Source organism: Brassica napus, chromosome A10, assembly GCF_020379485.1.
Source record: "Brassica napus cultivar Da-Ae chromosome A10, Da-Ae, whole genome shotgun sequence".
Lineage (NCBI taxonomy): Eukaryota > Viridiplantae > Streptophyta > Magnoliopsida > Brassicales > Brassicaceae > Brassica > Brassica napus.
Window position 1 is genome coordinate 5,855,458 of NC_063443.1, and position 20,046 is coordinate 5,875,503.

Consider the following 20,046-nt stretch of genomic DNA (forward strand, 5'->3'; position numbering starts at 1 on the left):
AGCCCAAGTCAATCAGGCCGATTGGCTAAGTGGGCGGTCGAGTTGAGCGAGTATGACATCGAATACCGACCAAGGACGAGCGCAAAATCACAAGTGCTCGCAGACTTTTGGTCGAACTTCCAACGGGAGCAATAACCAATGAGGAACCAAATTCCACCTGGCTCCTCCACGTCGACGGATCCTCATCCAAGCAAGGATCGGGTATCGGGATCCGTCTCACATCTCCAACGAGCGAGATCTTGGAACAATCGTTCAGGCTGGAATTCCATGCCTCAAACAACGAGGCCGAATACGAAGCATTAATCGCAGGTCTACGTTTGGCTCACGGCTTAAAAATACGTAATCTCCACGCTTACTGCGACTCCCAGTTAGTGGCCAGTCAATTCAGCGGAGAGTATGAAGCCAGAGACGAACGGATGGACGCGTACCTCAAACTGGTCCAAGGTCTAGCTCAAGACTTCGACTGTTTCGCCCTTACCCGGATCCCCCGTTCCGAGAATGTCCAGGCGGACGCCCTCGCGGCCTTAGCATCAAGTTCCGATCCAGGACTCAAAAGGGTAATTCCGGTCGAATTCATCGAACATCCGAGTATCGGACCGCCAGTCGTCGTCAATCTCATAGAGGGTCAAGACGACGAGGAAGAAGAAATTACGATACCACCACCATCGGAGCAATCTGATTACGGCTGTGATACCCCATGGCTTCAGACGATTCGAGACTACATTGTCGACGGGCAACTGCCCGCCGAAAAATGGGCAGCTCGCAAGATCCGAACACAGGCCGCACGCTACGTAACAGTGGACGGCGAAATCTACAAATGGAGATTCTCCGGACCACTCCTGACGTGCCTGGAAGGAGAAAAGGCGAGGAAAGTAATGGAGGAAATACATTCCGGCTCCTGCGGCAACCATTCCGGCGGGAGATCACTAGCCGTGAAAATCAAACGCCACGGATACTATTGGCCAACAATGATCGGAGACTGCGAGAAATTCGCACGAAAATGCGAAAAATGCCAAAGGCATGCGCCAACTATCCGACAACCGGCCGAAGTTCTTTCCTCCATTACATCGCCCTATCCCTTTATGCGCTGGGTCATGGATATTGTCGGACCTCTGCATAATTCAAAGCAAAAACGTTTCCTTCTAGTCCTTACCGATTTTTTCTCAAAATGGGTAGAGGCGGACTCGTACGCAAGTATAAAAGACGTCCAAGTCGAGAATTTCGTATGGAAAAACATCATCTGTAGGCATGGAGTTCCTTACGAAATCGTAACCGATAACGGGTCTTAGTTCATTTCCACCCGATTCGAGGCATTCTGCGAAAAATGGAAGATACGACTCAACAAGTCAACTCCCAGATATCCGCAGTGCAACGGACAGGCTGAAACAATCAACAAGACCATTCTCGACGGACTGAAGAAACGCTTAGAGGCCAAAAAAGGTAGATGGGCCGACGAACTCGAGGGAGTCCTCTGGTCTCACCGTACCACCCCAAGGCGAGCAACGGGAGAAACTCCCTTCGCCCTGGTATACGGCACGGAATGCATGATTCCCGCAGAAGTAGAATTTCCCGGTGTTCGAAGAAGGTTCTTACCCGAACGAGAGGAACTCAACGATGCTATGCTCTTGGATGATCTCGACCTCATTAACGAGCGCCGAGATCGAGCGCTCATCCGAATTCAAAACTACCAGCACGCCGCTGCGAGATACTATAATTCCAACGTACGGAATCGTAGGTTCAATCAGGGAGATCTGGTCCTTCGCAAAGTCTTCCAAAACACCGCTGAACGAAACGCGGGAAAACTCGGAGCAAACTGGGAAGGTCCCTATAAAATCGAAAAAGAAGTCCGACCAAGTTCTTACGAAATAGCCAACATGCAGGGCATAAAAATCCTTAGAACCTGGAACGCGATGCATCTCAAAAAATACTATCACTAAACACACCAACTCGCAATCACTGAACTACGAGACGGCTTGATCTCCGCAAGGAGTACGTAGGCAGTTTGTCGAAAGGCAAATTCAGCTGTCCCCCCTGATTAAAAAAAGGGGGAGAGTGGGTACGTATACTCGTATACTCCAAAAAATCGAAAAACTTCTTACCACGCTTTGGTGTTTTCGACTTATCAAAACATCCTCACTCGTAAAATCAAAACGAGGTCTTCGGAAATTAGTCGGCCGCTTAGGAGAAGCAACCTTTAGCATCGCGAGACGTCGCAAAAGATGCCTCAAAGTTTGTTTCTTTCGAGCGAACGAAACCTCCGTCACAAAAAAGGCATATATATGCACACACTAACACTTATTTTGCGCAAAATATTCAAAACAACGGCACGCGCCACCAAGTCCGATGCTGATCACATCGAACTCACAAACGTCCTAAACAGACATAGCCATCTCACGGAGATGACTCTCTTACATCCGACACAAGGATAATAGCGCTATAAAAGAAATCCGAAATTTTGGTCTAGCACTTCCGGTCTCCGGAGAGATGCTCGATTCGTATCAAACAAGTCATATAAGCCGAGAACCTATCGCGGACTTTACATCGATACGAATCAGGAAGAAATCGCGACAGGAAAAAACGATAGCCGGTTAGTCACCGCACAATCCTTAAACCGAAAGTAAACCTAGGTCTTGCCCTAAACCCAGCGCACTGGTCTCTAACATCTCAAAGACATGATATCGAAAGATAAGAGATTCTTAAACCATGCCTCTATGTTTATGTTCGACACCTTCAGCACCCCCGCAGAGTTCACATCTCGCGGAAGAACTCTCGAAACAGATCTCGAATGAAACATTTCACAATCGAAGAAGGATATGAGACGACAACTCATCACCTTCCTCCCCACTATTCACAAACTCATAAAAAAGCGTTATCCGATTATCGTACTATAGAAAGAAAGCCGCGGAGCGGCAGGGATTCAAAGCCACACACGGCCAGTCCCGAAACACAAACAAGGCCATTCAAGGCCGAAACATAAAAACATAAAAAAAATCTCTCGCAAGAGATCTAACCCAAGTCACCCTCAGAACTTACGCCCCCTCTTCACCCGCTGCCTCGTCCGAGCCTGGAGCCGCGTCGCTTCCGTTCTCTCCGACCATCGGGTCTTTCCCCTCTGGGTCTTCTGAACACGTCGGAAGGAAGCAAGCGGATTTCAGGTCAGCCAGGATGAGATCGAAATCTCCATCCTCGGCCGCCATATCTCCCTTGCAGCCGGACAGTCGGGCCTCTTCGGCCTCCAAGGTCGGGGGAGTCTCACTTTGGAACGACCGAACCACGGCCATCCCGCCCTCAATCGTCGCCAAAGCGAAATCCCTGCTCCGGATACACTCGAGGGAACCCAAGGAAGCAGAAATCTTCGCCAAGCGAGCTTGAAACTCCGCACGAAGGGCATCCGTAGCCTCTTGGATCCCGCGGCGCGCTAGTCCCGCGTCACTCTCGATCTGACGCTGGAGTCGACGCACCTCCGAGGATTTGGCCTTCCTGGCCTTCTTTTCCTTAAGCAAGGAACTCGCCGTCTTCCCAAGGTCCCTCTCAAGCTCTCCTATCGCAACCTCGAGCTTCGCCACTTTCGCAGAGTGAGAGTCCTCGACAGCCGTCAACATAGCCTCGGTTTCGGACCATCTGCCCTGAAGCTCCACCAACTCCCCGGACAGGCGACTGGTCTCAGAACCACATTCGCTGATCATCCCATCGATCAACGATATGAACTGCAAAAGGTAAAATTCTTAAGACTAAAAGAATGCACGAAAGACGATCGAGAATTCAAACAAGAAACAAACCTTTCCGCGAAGTCCTGATGCTAGGCTCGACCCACCTCGCTGCGAAGTTTCCCCGTCACCGCTCTTGGCAAGTTTCCTCTTCCGACTCTTAGGCTGAGTAGCCAGGATAGCGCTAGGAGCACGCAATGCCAGAACAATTTCTTTTCTGGCTGGAGAAGGAGGCATAGAGTCAGCGGCCTTCTCTTTGTCCTCGACGAGGATCAGAGTCGTGGAAGATCCCGCAGGTAGGGCTTGCGGGAGAGGAGCCGCGACGTCGGTCCCACACGGGGCAACGACCTGCGCGGAAGAAGACGGAAACTTGGAGCCAGTTTGAGCTAGTTCTTTCTCGGCTTGGCGACGAACTAGTTTCTCTCGGAAAGAAAGATGACCGGCAACACAAGCCGGCACTTCCGCCGGAGAAGTTGGAATCGGAGCCGGAGAAGTGGCCTCACCCATCTCGACGTCGGAATCTTTCTTATCACCTTGGGAGGAAGACATGTTGAAAGGAAATTTATGAAATTAGAGAGGTTTTTGAAGGAATGAAGAATGGAAGTGTGAAGAAAATGAATGACAAGAGCTCACTACTTATAGAAGTATGGGTTTGGAATGTCGTCTCGACAACTTTTTTCCGCGGAATTTTAAATGTAAATTTCGTCCAATACACTTAACCTTGTCAAAATCACCTATCCGCCCGCTAGAGTCACAACTCTAAAGGGCTGGGGGGCTAACTGTTGGGGTCAAAAACGGTTACGACAAATTTAACATCCAAAACATCCGAGGAAGAAAATAAGAATTTCTCCGAAGAGTACTTTTCGAAATAGACTCTTTCTTACGAAAAAGCTTTACGGAAGAAAGAATCGAGATGTCCAACGAAAGCTCGAAACAGGTCGCTACGTAGCGACCGAGCGATCGTCCCGCTCGGTCGCTACGTAGCGACCGAGCGATCGTCCCGCTCGGTCGCTACGTAGGGACCGAGCTCGAGCCAAAGCTCGGTCGCTACGTAGCGACCGAGCGATCGTCCCGCTCGGTCGCTACGTAGCGACCGAGCTCAGCCAAGCTCGGTCGCTATGTAGCGACCGAGCGATCGTCTCGCTCAGTCGCTACGTAGCGACCGAGCGATCTTCCCGCTCGGTCGCTACGTAGCGACCGAGCGATCGTCCCGCTCGGTCGCTACGTAGCGACCGAGCTCGAGCCAAAGCTCGGTCGCTACGTAGCGACCGAGCACTCGTCTCGCTCGGTCGCTACGTGGCGACCGGGCTCGAGCCAAAGTTCGGTCGCTGTGTAGCGATTGAACCTTTCCGAACATCGATACGACATCAGTCCTTGCATTCTCGTCAAACCTTCGAATGCTATCTCCCGAAGACCGTAGCAAGCTCAGTCCATGTTTCCCGCTATTCTAATTCATCGATCAAACTTCGCGGATTAGAAACCGCGGAAAACTTGTAGTAAACGTGTCGAGTCGGAAGACGGCCCAAAGGGACCTAAAACACGACTCGAGGCCCATCCTACGATTTTTCCTAACCAAAAGCCCGTGAACCACAGCATGGTTCACGCTTGGCCCACGAGGAAGGATAAATGTCAAGTTTCCGCGGATAAATACGGAAGTTTTGAAGATAATTGTGAAGATCGGGAAAATGAAATATCTCCATTTTTATGCTATGACGGCTTAAGGGCAGAAGAGTAAAAGCGTAAACCGACCTTGGAGCTAGTATATAAGGAGTCCTAGGCGAGGAGCAGAGGGGAGAACTTTTTCAGAGCAAACTTAGCACTTAGACCAATTTAGGCAATTTTCCGTTTTTGTTATTTCGAGCTGCGACTCAATTAGGTTTAGCCGTCTTAGGGTTACTTGAACTAGGAATCTCGCCGACAGCTCTCGAGCCCAGGCTTATACCTTGTTGTAAACGCTCATACGCAAATTCGGAATAAGATCTTCTTTGCTCTCTTTCTCGATTTATTATACTTTGTCGTTGTTATTCTCGTGTTCTGATTGCTTGACGTGTGGTAATTAGCAGATATCCGGGTCCTCTGGGAAATTAGGGTTTTCCTAGTTTCCTTATTTAAACGGAAATCGACAGTGTGAATTTCGGTTCCCACAAAGGAGAAAGTGGACAACACAAGAAGACATTGTGCTCATCAGTGCTTGGTTGAACACCAGCAAGGATCCCAAAGTTAGTAACCAGCAGAAGTTAGGGTCGTTTTGGGAAAGAATAGAGGAATATTTTAATTCAAGCCCTCAGCTCACTGGCTTTGCTCCTAGAGAGTGGAGTCAGTGTAAGCAGAGGTGGGGAAGGGTGAATGAGCAGGTGTGTAAGTTTGTGGGAAGCTATGAGGCCGCTTTGAAGGAGCAATCTAGTGGCCAAAATGAGAACGATGTCATGAAGTCTACGCATGACATCTTCTTAAACGACTACCAGGTCAAGTTCACACTTGAACATGCATGGAGGGAGCTGCGGTTTGATCAAAAATGGAGATCAAACTCTGTGTCAAAAGATGGTGCAAAGGAGAAAAGGAAGGAACCTGTGGAGACAGTGCCTCACTCGGAAGAGGTTAGGCCTCCTGGTGTTAAGGCTTGCAAAGCAGCCAAATGCAAGAAGCATGGGAATGAAACAGCATTTGATCGACCGGAGAGCATTCTAGACTTGAAATAGAACATATCCAAACAGAAATTACTAGAACGTCTCCTATCCAAAAAAGATACTCTAACTGATAGTGAGGTGTCTCTGAAGGACAAAATCGTTTCTGAGATGCTTTGATCTGATCAGTGATAGTTGTTTAGGTGATTACTCGCGTAGTTGTTTAGGTTGTGTAGTTCATAAATTGGTTACTTAATTACTTGCTTACTTGCTTACTTGATTACTTGATCACTGGTTCTAGTTGATTAACAACTTGTCTTGCTTCTTCTGTGTTATTTTGAAGGTCAAGGGTTGTACTTCTGCAGGTCACGGGTTCTACTTCTCTACTGGCGCAGCACGTTCTATTTTGTAGTTGATGGGTTCTAGTTGTCACGGGTAGTAGGTGTCACAGGTTATCAGTTTATGTATTTTCATTTCGCGGCAGGTCACGGGTTCTAGTAGGAGGATGGTGAAGTTGTCACGGGTAGTAGTAGTGACAACACGTTTTCAAGTACGTTTGCTTATGCATGTTTGTGTCACGGGTGTAAAAGTGTAGTATTTTGTTTGTTTCTACACTTCACGGGTATTGTAAGAGGAAGGACTATAAAATGTATGTCGTATGTCTCATTTATCAATTGTCTCTCATCTTTGTTTAAGTTGTTCCTCTCTTCTTTAAATTTGTATCTCAACCTGCAAAAAAAAAACAATCCATCAAGGCCACTCCATCAAGGCCACGGCATCAAAACACTACCCCTTCTATAAACTTGTTCCTCTCTGTTCTTTAAGTTCTTCCCCTCTCTTCTAAAAACTTGTATCTCAAGTTTCATATACCACAAAACACTCCCTCCTTGGTCTATCTCTCCCTTAATTTTCTTTTAAACACTTAGCCAAATCTTCTTCTTCTATCACTTTTTTTTTTGAACACTTAACAAAATTTCCAAAATAAAAAAATGTCATCCTCATCGTCAGATGGCGTAGATGAAGCTGTTGAAGAAATGTTCGACCAAGAATTTGATAATATCATTGACTCCCTAGTTGATGTTCAAGCCAACAAACCGAAGAGACGAGCTTATATCGAAAGAGATCGGGAACAAGGCCACAATCAACTATGGAACGACTATTTCAAGGAACATCCTACATACCCACCGGACATGTTTAGGTGGCGTTTTCGAATGAACAAGCCTTTATTCCTTCGCATTGTCGATCGCCTCAATAATGAAGTTCCATACTTTGAGCAAAGAAAAAATGCTCACGGCAGGTACGGGCTATCTGCACTTCAAAAGTGTACAGCAGCTATCTGAATCCTGGCATATGGTCAATCGGGAGATACATATGAAGAATATCTCCGACTAGGTGAAAGTACTGCACTTTTATGTTTGGAAAATTTCACTAATGGGTTAATACAATTGTTTGGAGATGCGTATCTAAGAAGACCTATAGCGGATGATCTTCGACGATTACTCGACAATGGAGAGGCACGCGGGTTTCTGGGGATGATAGGCAGCATCGGCTGTATGCATTGGGAGTGGAAAAACTGCCCAACCGCTTGGAGAGGCCAGTACACCCGTGGTACAGGAAAGCCGACAATTGTCTTAGAGGCTGTGGCATCACATGATCTTTGGATATGACACTCATTTTTCGGATTATCAGGTACCCTCAATGATATAAATGTTCTTGATCGGTCACCAGTTTTTGATGACATTTTACAAGGTCGAGCTCCTCGAGTTAATTTCAAGGTCAACAACCACAAATATCATATGGCGTACTACCTTACGGACGGAATTTATCTGAATTGGTCAACATTTATCCAATCCATCCCACTTCCTCAAGGTCCTAAAGCAGAGCTATTTGCTCGACGTTAAGAATCCGTCAGAAAAGATGTCGAACATGCTTTTGGAGTATTGCAAGCGAGGTTTGCAATAGTTCAAAACCCAGCTCTACTATGGGATAAGGAAAAGATAGGAAAGATTATGAAAACTTGTGTCATACTCCACAATATGATAGTAGAGAACGAACACGACAGATACACTCAGTATGATACATCTGACTTCGAAGCAGGAGAGTCAAGCGGAAGTTCCAAGGTTAAAAGGAGAAAAAGTTTGAATATCCCTATGCTTGACATTCGCAATCAAATTCGGGATCCACAGATACATGATCGTTTGAAATCTGATTTAGTTGAAAATGTATGGGAAAAATATGGTAATCATGATGAATAATCTTTGTATGTTTATGAATTCTCATTACATTAAATAAAAACTTTTAAAAAATATTTTAATTTTTTTTTATTCCTATGAACCCTTCTTCAGGTTTACTAATGCAAGAGCAAAAATTATACAGGTTCAACACTATTCATAGCATCACCAAAAAATTAATTAAAAATTCTTATGAACCCCAAGGGGGAGTTCACTAATGGGCATGCTCTAATAAGCCCAAATTAGACAGCGGTTCTTTGTTATTTTGCATTTTTCATTTTTTTTTTTTGCTTAAAACTCCTATTAGGAGACTCCCGATGGAGTTGGTCTTAGTGTTGCTACGCGTTAATTTGCAACCATCATGTTCAGTGTGGGAATCGGAATTCGCACTGTCGATTTCCGTTTAAATAAGGAAACTAGGAAAACCCTAATTTCTCAGAGGATCCGGATATCTGCTAATACCACACGTCAAACAATCAGAACACGAGAATAACAACGATAAAAATAAGAAATCGAAAAGAGAGCAAAGTAGATCTTATTCCGAATCTGCGTATGAGCGTCTACAACAAGGTATAAGCCTGGGCTCGAGAGCTGTCGGCGAGATTCCTAGTTCTACCAACCCTAAGACGGCTAAACCTAATTGAGTCGCAGCTCGAAATAACAAAAACAGAAAATTGCCTAAATGCTCTAATTGCTAAGTTTTCTCTGAAAAAATCGTCTCTTTCACGCTCCTCGCCTAGGACTCCTTATATACTAGCTCCAAGGTCGGTTTACGCTTTTACTCTTCTGCCCTTAAGCCGTCATAACATAAAATGGAGATATTCTATTTTTCTCCGATCTTCGCAATTATCTTCAAACTTCCGTATTTTTCCGCAGAAACTTGACATTTATCTTTCCTTGTGGACCAAGCGTAAACCGTCCTACGGTTTACGGGTTTTGGTTAAGAAATCGCAAGTTGGGCCTCGAGTCGTATCTTAGGTCCCTATGGGCCGTCTTCCCACTCGACACGTTTATTAAGATTTCTTTTGATAAAGAACGAACTTTCCGCGGTTTTTACCGTGAAGTTTGGTTGAGGTCTCAGAATGGTCGGACGGCATGAACTGACTTTGCTACGGTCTTTGGGAGATAGCATTGTAAGATAGACGAGAATGCATGGACTGGTGTCGTCTCGACGTTTCGGAAGAGCTCGTTTGCTACGCAGCGACCGAACTTTGGCTCGAGCCCGGTCGCTACGTAGCGACCGAGCGGGAGGGACGCTCGGTCGCTACGTAGCGACCGAGCTTTGGCTCGAGCTTGGTCGCTACGTAGCGACCGAGCTTTGGCTCGAGCTCGGTCTCTACGTAGCGACCGAGCGGGTCCTAGCGTGCGGTTAGGCATGTTTGGCAAGTTAGGCGTGTTGGATGGAATCAATATTCGAAAGTCCGAGTTTGAATAGTAAATTCTCATACCTATAAGAAGGAAGGTAACTTGTTTCAAAAAAATTTCACTTTCTTGTTTTCCCTAAAATTTCTCTTAAGAAAAACTTTCTTTCTTTCTCTCCATCCTTTCCCTCTCTTTTCCCAAAAGAGAAGTATAAAATGTCAAGTTAGAAAAGATTGCGAAAAAAGGGTCTTCGTCCGCGAGTGCTCATGAAGAGCTCATTGTTCCGAAGATAGAGTTCGTGCTTCACTCGGTAGATCCTGCCGAGAATGAGGCATGGTGGGTTGCGCATTACGGTTCGATGACTCCTCCCAAAGAGAACTCGTTCCCGGTCCTAACCCATCGTGCGATCGAAGAAGGGGCACCGAGCAGGAGTACCGGCGAGTTCCTCGAGATCATGCGATCGTTCTACCGCATTTCGAGTACGGTGGAGTTTCGGGTTCCTAGTCGAGGTGAACATACTGATAACCCCCCGGAGGGTTACTTTACTTGCTACGAAGTGTTCGTAGTGCGTTGTCGCCTGTGGTTCCTGATTCCCGAAATCGTCGTCCGAGTATTGGATCGCTTCGAGGTAGCGATAAACCAGCTGAATCCTCTTGCCATTCAGCACCTTATTGGAATTCTGATCCTGAGCTATGAGCATGGTCTCTCCCTTTCTGTTGATCACTTTGAAGTGCTTTTGAGGCTACAGCTTGTCAAGGATAGGGATAAGTATAGGCTGGTCCCTCGGAGCTTCATGTCGGTGGTTAAGAGGTTCAGCTCCAACTTCAACTCGTGGAAGAAATTTTTCTTCTTTGTTCGTATAGACGCTGCGTCTGTTGAAGAGAGTTGTATCCCACTACTCCGGAGGTTGCCGAACGATCGTCCCTTCATCAACCCGCTGGCCCCGTTCCCCGAAGATATCATTGAAGTGAGGGACCTTCTTAGGAATGGTCCGTTTTTCTGGACTTCCTTTACGCCGAAACGAGTTCGGTAGGCGCTAAGGTTTGTGTGTCCCGACCCTGCAGAAGCGGGGAACGACTCCGAGCCTGATGATCAGAGTCCCGACGCTGCTCCCGCTGCTGCGACGGGGTGGAACTCTTCAAAGGGGAAGGATATCGATCTTGGTGACATAGAGTTTTCGATGGACGATTCCATGTTTCCGGAATGGGATCCTGACCTTGCTTATGGCGACGGAAGCGGTTCTAGCAAGGTTCCTATTCCGGACTTCGATGATTTCTTCGCTGGTCTACCCTCGGGCTTCGATGCTCCTCCACCTACGAATGAAACAGGGAGGCCGAAGGTTGTCGCGGAAGGGTCTCGTATTATCAACGGGGTATGATTTTTTCGTAAATGTTTGTAATTGCCTAGGTGTTTCTTTTTCTGCTCATAACGTGTTAATTTGGTTTCGCAGGGCCTTAACTTGCTTGGCTCGGCCATTGAGGCGAGCCATAGGGAAGCTATGGTCTATCATTTTAAAGTGGAGAAAAGCGGAACGAGATCTCGCTCGTGTGCAAGGCGAGATGTTGGAGCGAGAAGCACAACTTGCTTGCGATCATGCGCGGGCTATCCGTAAGGCGGAAAGGAAGGGCAAAAGGGAAATCATCAAGGTGATGAAGACTCGTGCCTCTCAGTTCCAGGTCGAGTATGGGAACCTCAAGGATGCCTTTACCTCGGTGGGCGATTTCCGTGAGTGCCGCGGTTCAGTCGGAAGTCTTTGGAGGACGCAAGCCGATGACTATGTGTTCGAGAAGGAAATGAGCTTGATGAAGAGCGGCATGAACGAACGTGCCCACGCTGAGGCGCTCATTACCTCGATCGACGAGAGGATCCAAGGGTTCTGGGATTCCATCCCGGTTTCCCCTGATACTGAGGAGGTTCCGACCGGGTTTCCCGATGGTGGCGAGGAAGTGGATCGTCCCGCGGATGCGTTTGGTGCTTCGTTGTTCGGGGATTTTGACTTTGGACCATGAGAGGTGGAGTGATTATTGAGAGGGAGATGCTTGTCTTTCCGTTCTATGTTTGTGGCCGAATGTGGCCTTTATTTCGAGAAATTGTATGGGCCTGTTTTGGCCGTTTTTATTGCTTATCGGGACTGGCCGTTGGTGGCTTTGAATCCCTTACCGCTTTACGCGGTTTTATATATATGATGGATGTTTCAAGAGTTTCAGTTTGCGTATATATATATATATATATATATATATATATATATATATATATATATATATATATATATATATATATATATTTTTCTAAACTTGTTGAGAGAAAAGAATATGAGTTGTCGTCTCATACCTAACTCATAGTGTAGCGTTCTTTCGTCTGTTCGTAAAAGATGCAGAATTTTGTGAACGTTTAGAAACGAACGGCGAGACATGGTTTAAAGATCTCGTATCAATTTTTAGATATCATGCCTTGAGATGTTAGAGACCAGAGAGTTGGGTTTAGGGCAAGACCTAGGTTTACTTTCGGTTTAAGGTTTATGCGGTGTCTAGCCGGCTATCGTTTTTCCTTCTGCGATTTCTTCCTGACTCGTACTGATTTAAAGTCCGCGATAGGTTCTCGGCTTATATGACTTGTATGGTACGAATCGAGCATCTTCTCAGAGGCAATTTTTAAGCCAACTGGAAGCGCTAAACAAAAATTTCGGATTTTTGTTGTAGCGCGCTTTTGCCCTTGTGTTGGATGTTTTGAAGATCAAAAGAGTGATCAAATTGCGTTTGTTTAAGACGGCTGGCGTGTTCGTCGGGGCCAATCGACGAACGGGGTGTAAGGTTTTGGTGGTCGCGTTCGGACAATTTGTTCGCATTATCTTCGAATTTTAACTTTGCGACGTCTCGCAGTTGTTTCGAAGATTATGCGTGTATCTTTAAGTGTTGAAAGGTGATAATTTTGCGATTTTGGGCCGGATGAGGCCGCAGACAAGAGTCTTAACATTTCCAGGAGTGTTCTGAAAGTTTTTGCGTTTAACTGAAGCGTAAACGTTTCTGATAAAAAGGAGTAACGTAAATTGTAGTAAAAGTTTTTGAAGTTTCTAAAAACTCGATTACAATAATAAATCTTTTTCTAAGTGGGAGTATACGAGTATACGCACCCACTCCCCCCCCCCCTTTTAGAGAGGGGGATAGCTGAACTCGTCTTTTGACGAGCTGCCTACGTACCCCTTTCGAGGATCAAGCCATCTTGTAGTTTTGTTTCATGCCGCGAGCGTTTTTACTCGGCGGTAGACGTCACGCTGACCGCCTTGACCGTGTTGATCGTGGCCTGGTCAACGCTATTTTCCGGATGTTCCGGTTGAGTTGTAGCGTCGGCTTCGGACTCGTGTTGAGTTTCGACGCCCAATGCGTTTGCGTCGGCAGACGATGTTAATTCGTCTTTCCTTGCGGCGTTTTTGGCCGAAGATCGATCTATCTTCGTGCGTTTGCGATTTGCAGTTGCAGAAGTCGTGATTTGCCTTAACTTGTGCTCTGCAAGGAAGCATAGCCGCGACTGTTTTTGGCATCCCCAGATAGCCGCGACTCCGCTTGGGGTCGGAAATTTGAGACCCATGTGGTAGGTTGATGGAACTGCTTGCATGGCATTGAGCCATGGAGTTCCCATTATCACGTTGTAGATAGCGGGATGATCGACTACCGTGAACTCGACGATTTTCGTGATCTCCTTGGCCATGACTGGCAACTGTATTGATCCAAGAGTCATCGATACTTCGCCTGAAAACCCGTGAGCGGTTTCGGCGTCAGAATTACTTCTCCGAGTTTGATGCTCATCCGCTTGAGAGTGTCGCGGAAGATTACATTGACCGTGCTTCCCGTGTCAACGAGTACCCTTTCGACTTCTAAGTCTCGTATGATGAGATCTATGACGAGCGGATCGCAGTGAGGTTGATCGATGCCGCCGGCTTCCTCCTTTGTGAAGGTGATCGAGCAATTTTGGCCATCTCGGGGAGGAGACCATGTAGGCCAATTTGCACTCGACTCTGCCTTCCGTTGGTAAGCCTTGATGGCCGAAACAGTATCGCCGCAGTATTGTGATCCTCCGATGATCATGTTGACTCTGCGACGATTGTTATCATTCTCCTTGTCGTCCGGCCTCCTACCGCGTTTATCCCCGGGCTGGTTTTGTTGAGGGGATTTCTCAGCGAGGTTCCTATTCCGGACTTCGATGATTTCTTCGCTGGTCTACCCTCGGGCTTCGATGCTCCTCCACCTACGAATGAAACAGGGAGGCCGAAGGTTGTCGCGGAAGGGTCTCGTATTATCAACGGGGTATGATTTTTTCGTAAATGTTTGTGATTGCCTAGGTGTTTCTTTTTCTGCTTATAACGTGTTAATTTGGTTTCGCAGGGCCTTAACTTGCTTGGCTCGGCCATTGAGGCGAGCCATAGGGAAGCTATGGTCTATCGTTTTAAAGTGGAGAAAAGCGGAACGAGATCTCGCTCGTGTGCAAGGCGAGATGTTGGAGCGAGAAGCACAACTTGCTTGCGATCATGCGCGGGCTATCCGTAAGGCGGAAAGGAAGGGCAAAAGGGAAATCATCAAGGTGATGAAGACTCGTGCCTCTCAGTTCCAGGTCGAGTATGGAACCTCAAGGATGCCTTTACCTCGGTGGGCGATTTCCGTGAGTGCCGCGGTTCAGTCGGAAGTCTTTGGAGGACGCAAGCCGATGACTATGTGCTCGAGAAGGAAATGAGCTTGATGAAGAGTGGCATGACCGAACGTGCCCACGCTGAGGCGCTCATTACCTCGATCGACGAGAGGATCCAAGGGTTCTGGGATTCCATCCCGGTTTCCCCTGATACTGAGGAGGTTCCAACCGGGTTTCCCGATGGTGGCGAGGAAGTGGATCATCCCGCGGATGCGTTTGGTGCTTCGTTGTCCGGGGATTTTGACTTTGGACCATGAGAGGTGGAGTGATTATTGAGAGGGAGATGCTTGTCTTTCTGTTCTATGTTTGTGGCCGAATGTGGCCTTTATTTCAAGAAATTGTATGGGCCTGTTTTGGCCGTTTTTATTGCTTATCGGGACTGGCCGTTGGTGGCTTTGAATCCCTTACCGCTTTACGCGGTTTTATATATATGATGGATGTTTCAAGAGTTTCAGTTTGCGTATATATATATATTTTTTTTTTCTTAACTTGTTGAGATAAAAGAATATGAGTTGTCGTCTCATACCTAACTCATAGTGTAGCGTTCTTTCGTCTGTTCGTAAAAGATGCAGAATTTTGTGAACGTTTAGAAACGAACGGCGAGACATGGTTTAAAGATCTCGTATCAATTTTTAGATATCATGCCTTGAGATGTTAGAGACCAGAGAGTTGGGTTTAGGGCAAGACCTAGGTTTACTTTCGGTTTAAGGTTTATGCGGTGACTAGCCGGCTATCGTTTTTCCTGCTGCGATTTCTTCCTGACTCGTACTGACTTAAAGTCCGCGATAGGTTCTCGGCTTATATGACTTGTATGGTACGAATCGAGCATCTTCTCAGAGGCAATTTTTAAGCCAACTGGAAGTGCTAAACAAAAATTTCGGATTTTTGTTGTAGCGCGCTTTCGCCCTTGTGTTGGATGTTTTGAAGATCAAAAGAGTGATCAAATTGCGTTTGTTTAAGACGGCTGGCGTGTTCGTCGGGGCCAATCGACGAACGGGGTGTAAGGTTTTGGTGGTCGCGTTCGGACAATTTGTTCGCATTATCTTCGAATTTTAACTTTGCGACGTCTCGTAGTTGTTTCGAGGATTATGCGTGTATCTTTAAGTGTTGAAAGGTGATAATTTTGCGATTTTGGGCCGGATGAGGCCGCAGACAAGAGTCTTAACGTTTCCAGGAGTGTTCTGAAAGTTTTTGCGTTTAACTGAAACGTAAACGTTTTTGATAAAAAGGAGTAACGTAAATTGTAGTAAAAGTTTTTGAAGTTTCTAAAAACTCGATTACAATAATGAATCTTTTTCTAAGTGGGAGTATACGAGTATACGCACCCACTCCCCCCCCCCTTTTAGAGAGGGGGATAGCTGAACTCGTCTTTTGACGAGCTGCCTACGTACCCCTTTCCAGGATCAAGCCATCTTGTAGTTTTGTTTCATGCCGCGAGCATTTTTACTCGGCGGTAGACGTCACGCTGACCGCCTTGACCGTGTTGATCGTGGCCGGGTCAACGCTATTTTCCGGATGTTCTGGTTGAGTTGTAGCGTCGGCTTCGGACTCGTGTTGAGTTTCGACGCCCAATGCGTTTGCGTCGGCAGACGATGTTAATTCGTCTTTCCTTGCGGCGTTTTTGGCCGAAGATCGATCTATCTTCGTGCGTTTGCGATTTGCAGTTGCAGAAGTCGTGATTTGCCTTAACTTGTGCTCTGCGAGGAAGCATAGCCGCGACTGTTTTTGGCATCCCCAGATAGCCGCGACTCCGCTTGGGGTCGGAAATTTGAGACCCATGTGGTAGGTTGATGGAACTGCTTGCATGGCATTGAGCCATGGAGTTCCCATTATCACGTTGTAGATAGCGGGATGATCGACTACCGCGAACTCGACGATTTTCGTGATCTCCTTGGCCATGACTGGCAACTGTATTGATCCAAGAGTCATTGATACTTCGCCTGAAAAACCCGTGAGCGGTTTCGGCGTCAGAATTACTTCTCCGAGTTTGATGCTCATCCGCTTGAGAGTGTCGCGGAAGATTACATTGACCGTGCTTCCCGTGTCGACGAGTACCCTTCCGACTTCTAAGTCTCGTATGATGAGATCTATGACGAGCGGATCGCATTGAGGTTGATCGATGCCGCCGGCTTCCTCCTTTGTGAAGGTGATCGAGCAATTTTGGCCATCTCGGGGAGGAGACCATGTAGGCCAATTTGCACTTGACTCTGCCTTCCGTTGGTAAGCCTTGATGGCCGAAACAGTATCGCGCAGTATTGTGATCCTCCAATGATCATGTTGACTCTGTGACGATTGTTATCATTCTCCTTTTCGTCCGGCCTCCTACCGCGTTTATCCCCGGGCTAGTTTTGTTGAGGGGATTTCTCAGCGGGCGGATTTCTGTCCGTCTTTGGAGGGCGATCAGAGTCGAGGATGAGATCCTTGACGCTGGTTACTTCCGAGAGCTCTCCAGCGAGTAGTTTTGCGGCCAGCCTTTCTCTCAAGACTTTGCAGTTGGTCGTGGAGTGTCCTCGGGACTGGTGGAACTCGCAGAAGGTGTTTTCGTCATACCCTTGGTTGCGGGTCCACGTATTGCCCGTGGTTCGGCCTTGGTCAGAATTGATCGCGTAATTATGCGCCCTTTGGAGATCTTCCCCCTCGTGATGGACATACTTGTCGTTGCGAGAGTTCTTCTTTTTTGCTTTCGGATCCACGTCCTTCGAGGATGGTCTTGCCGCCTTTTGTTTTTGCGATAAGACTTTAGTTTCTTCCTCGACTATGATATAATCTGTTGCTTTGTGGAGGGCGTTCTGGATCGTTCGCGGTTTGTCGAGGGTTATCCACTTTCTGAATTTCGACTTGTACCAGAGCGTCTTTCTCAGCGCGTCAATGGCCACTTTATCGCTTATCCCGCTGACCCTGGACATTATCAGCTTGAACCGGCTGATAAACTCGCGGAGGGGTTCGTCTTCCCTCTGGGAGAGACTCCATAGATCGACATCGGAAGTTTCTCTGTCTATGAACACAGAGTATTGTAGGAAACTCCCGATAGTGTTGCGATGAAGGCGTGCGAACCATTCGAGCGCCGCTCCTTCCAGATTTTCGACGATCAGGCGGCAGTAGCCGGTATATTTTTCGCCGTCCTTCAGTCTCGCTCTTCCCATCGCAATGTGGAAAGCCTGAAGGTGCGCCTTCAGATCGGTCGTACCATCGTACTTCGGTACTTTGATCTTTCCCGGATCCGAAACACTCATATCTGAGATGCGAGTGGTGAAGGGGGTCTTACGAGCCCCTTCCAGTAGCCTGTCGATCTCGGGCGCAGCGCTAGTAGCGTGATGGATTTGAGACTTTACAGCTCTTACTTCCGCCGCAGTCTTGGTGATGTAGTCGCGAAGATCACAGATATCCGACGTCTCGCCAGCGGCTTTCCGAGCTTGTCGGCGTTTGCTGTGAGTGAGCTCGGTTTGCTTTTCAGCTAGCTCTTCCTGTTTGTTCCAGTAGAGGATTTCCTCCTCTTCCGTCCTTGGTTTGTCGAACGGAGAGCTTTCCCGAGCAGATCGACTTCTAGTCCTTCTTGGATGTCTGTCGACGTCCTCATCGGTGTCGTTGGAGACATCGCTAGGATCCAGGTCAATGCGTTCGGCTTCGTTATCCTCCGAATCCTTTGCGGGAGGCGGAGGACTTTCAGGGTTCCCCTTTTCGATGGGAGATTTCTCGCTAGGGTTTTGACCCGAAGGTCGTTCCCGCGCAACTCTGTCGAGTGGGGTAGCGAAGTCGAGTCTCTTCCCGTGGATTTTGGTGGTTCCGCGGGGACAGATTGCTCGAGTCCTTGCCGTTAAGGTTTCAACCTGTTTGGTCAAGGTACTCACGAGCTTATCCTGTTCTTCCGACCTTTTCTCATAGGTGGCGAACATCTTTTTAAACTCCTCGAGTGCCGCGGCGTTGGCTGGTGCATTGGCCGCGGATACGTCTGCTGCTGGAGTGTGGAGATCGGTGCCGCTGCCTCTGTTAAGAGGAGTTTGCAATTTATTCGCCTCGTTAGTTGACATGTCTGATTGAGCGTGATGTGGCTTTTGCGGGTTAGATTGATCCGTATCCCTCCTCCTTCTAGCGCCAAACTGTGGGAACCGAAATTCGCATTGTCGATTTCCGTTTAAATAAGAAAACTAGGAAAACCCTAATTTCCCAGAGGATCCGGATATCTGCTAATACCACACGTCAAGCAATCAGAACACGAGAATAACAACGATAAAAATAAAAAATCGAAAAGAGAGCAAAGTAGATCTTATTCCGAATCTGCGTATGAGCATTTACAACAAGGTATAAGCCTGGACTCGAGAGCTGTCGGCGAGATTCCTAGTTCTAGCAACCCTAAGACGGCTAAACCTAATTGAGTCGCAGCTCGAAATAACAAAACGGAAAATTGTCTAAATGCTCTAAGTGCTAAGTTTTCTCTGAAAAATCGTCTCTTTCACGCTCTTCGCCTAGGACTCCTTATATACTAGCTCCAAGGTTGGTTTACGCTTTTACTCTTCTGCCCTTAAGCCATCATAACATAAAATGAAGATATTCTATTTTTCTCCGATCTTCGCAATTATCTTCAAACTTCCGTATTTATCTGCGGAAACTTGACATTTATCTTTCCTTGTGGTCCAAGCGTTAACCGTCCTACGGTTTATGGGTTTTGGTTAAGAAATCGCAAGTTGGGCCTCGAGTCGTGTCTTAGGTCCCTATGGGCCGTCTTCCGACTCGACACGTTTATTACGATTTCTTTTGATAAAGAACGAACTTTCAGCAGTTTTTACCGCGAAGTTTGGTTGATGTCTCAGAATGGTCGGACAGCATGAACTGACTTTGCTACGGTCTTTGGGAGATAGCATTGTAAGATAGACGAGAATGCATGGACTGGTGTCGTCTCGACGTTTCGGAAGAGCTCGGTCGCTATGCAGCGACCGAACTTTGGCTCGAGCCCGGTCGCTACATAGCGACCGAGCGGGACGAACGCTCGGTCGCTACGTAGCGACCGAGCTTGGCCGAGCTCGGTCGCTACGTAGCGACCGAGCGGAACAGACGCTCGGTCGCTACATAGCGACCGAGCGGGACATAGCGACCGAGCTTTGGCTCGAGCTCGATCGCTCTGTAGCGATCGAGCGGAACGGACGCTCGGTCGCTACGTAGCGACCAAGCTTGGCCGAGTTCGGTCGCTACGTAGCGACCGAGCGGGACAGACGCTCGGTCGCTACGTAGCGACCGGATAGCGTGCATGTGCAGTAGTTTCGCAATGATCGAGCTTGAGTTGTCCATTTTGAGCTTTCAAGGATATTTCTTCGTAAAAACTTCGTATTGGTTATTTTTTACGAAAATCATATTTTTATTTTACCGTCTTTTCGGAAATACGATTTCCGAGGGTTTTCGGGTGTTAATTCCGTTACGACCGTTTTTGACCCCAACATTCAGTAGTAA

General features: G+C 47.3%; 1 protein-coding gene across 1 annotated transcript; it reads left to right on the forward strand.

The window, feature by feature from the left end:
* Nucleotides 1-7,320: 7,320 nt before the first annotated feature.
* Nucleotides 7,321-7,671, forward strand: LOC125578952. Its single transcript, XM_048742107.1, has one exon. The coding sequence runs from the start codon at nucleotides 7,321-7,323 to the stop codon at nucleotides 7,669-7,671; it is 351 nt and encodes a 116-aa protein (XP_048598064.1).
* The last annotated feature ends 12,375 nt before the right edge of the window (nucleotides 7,672-20,046 follow it).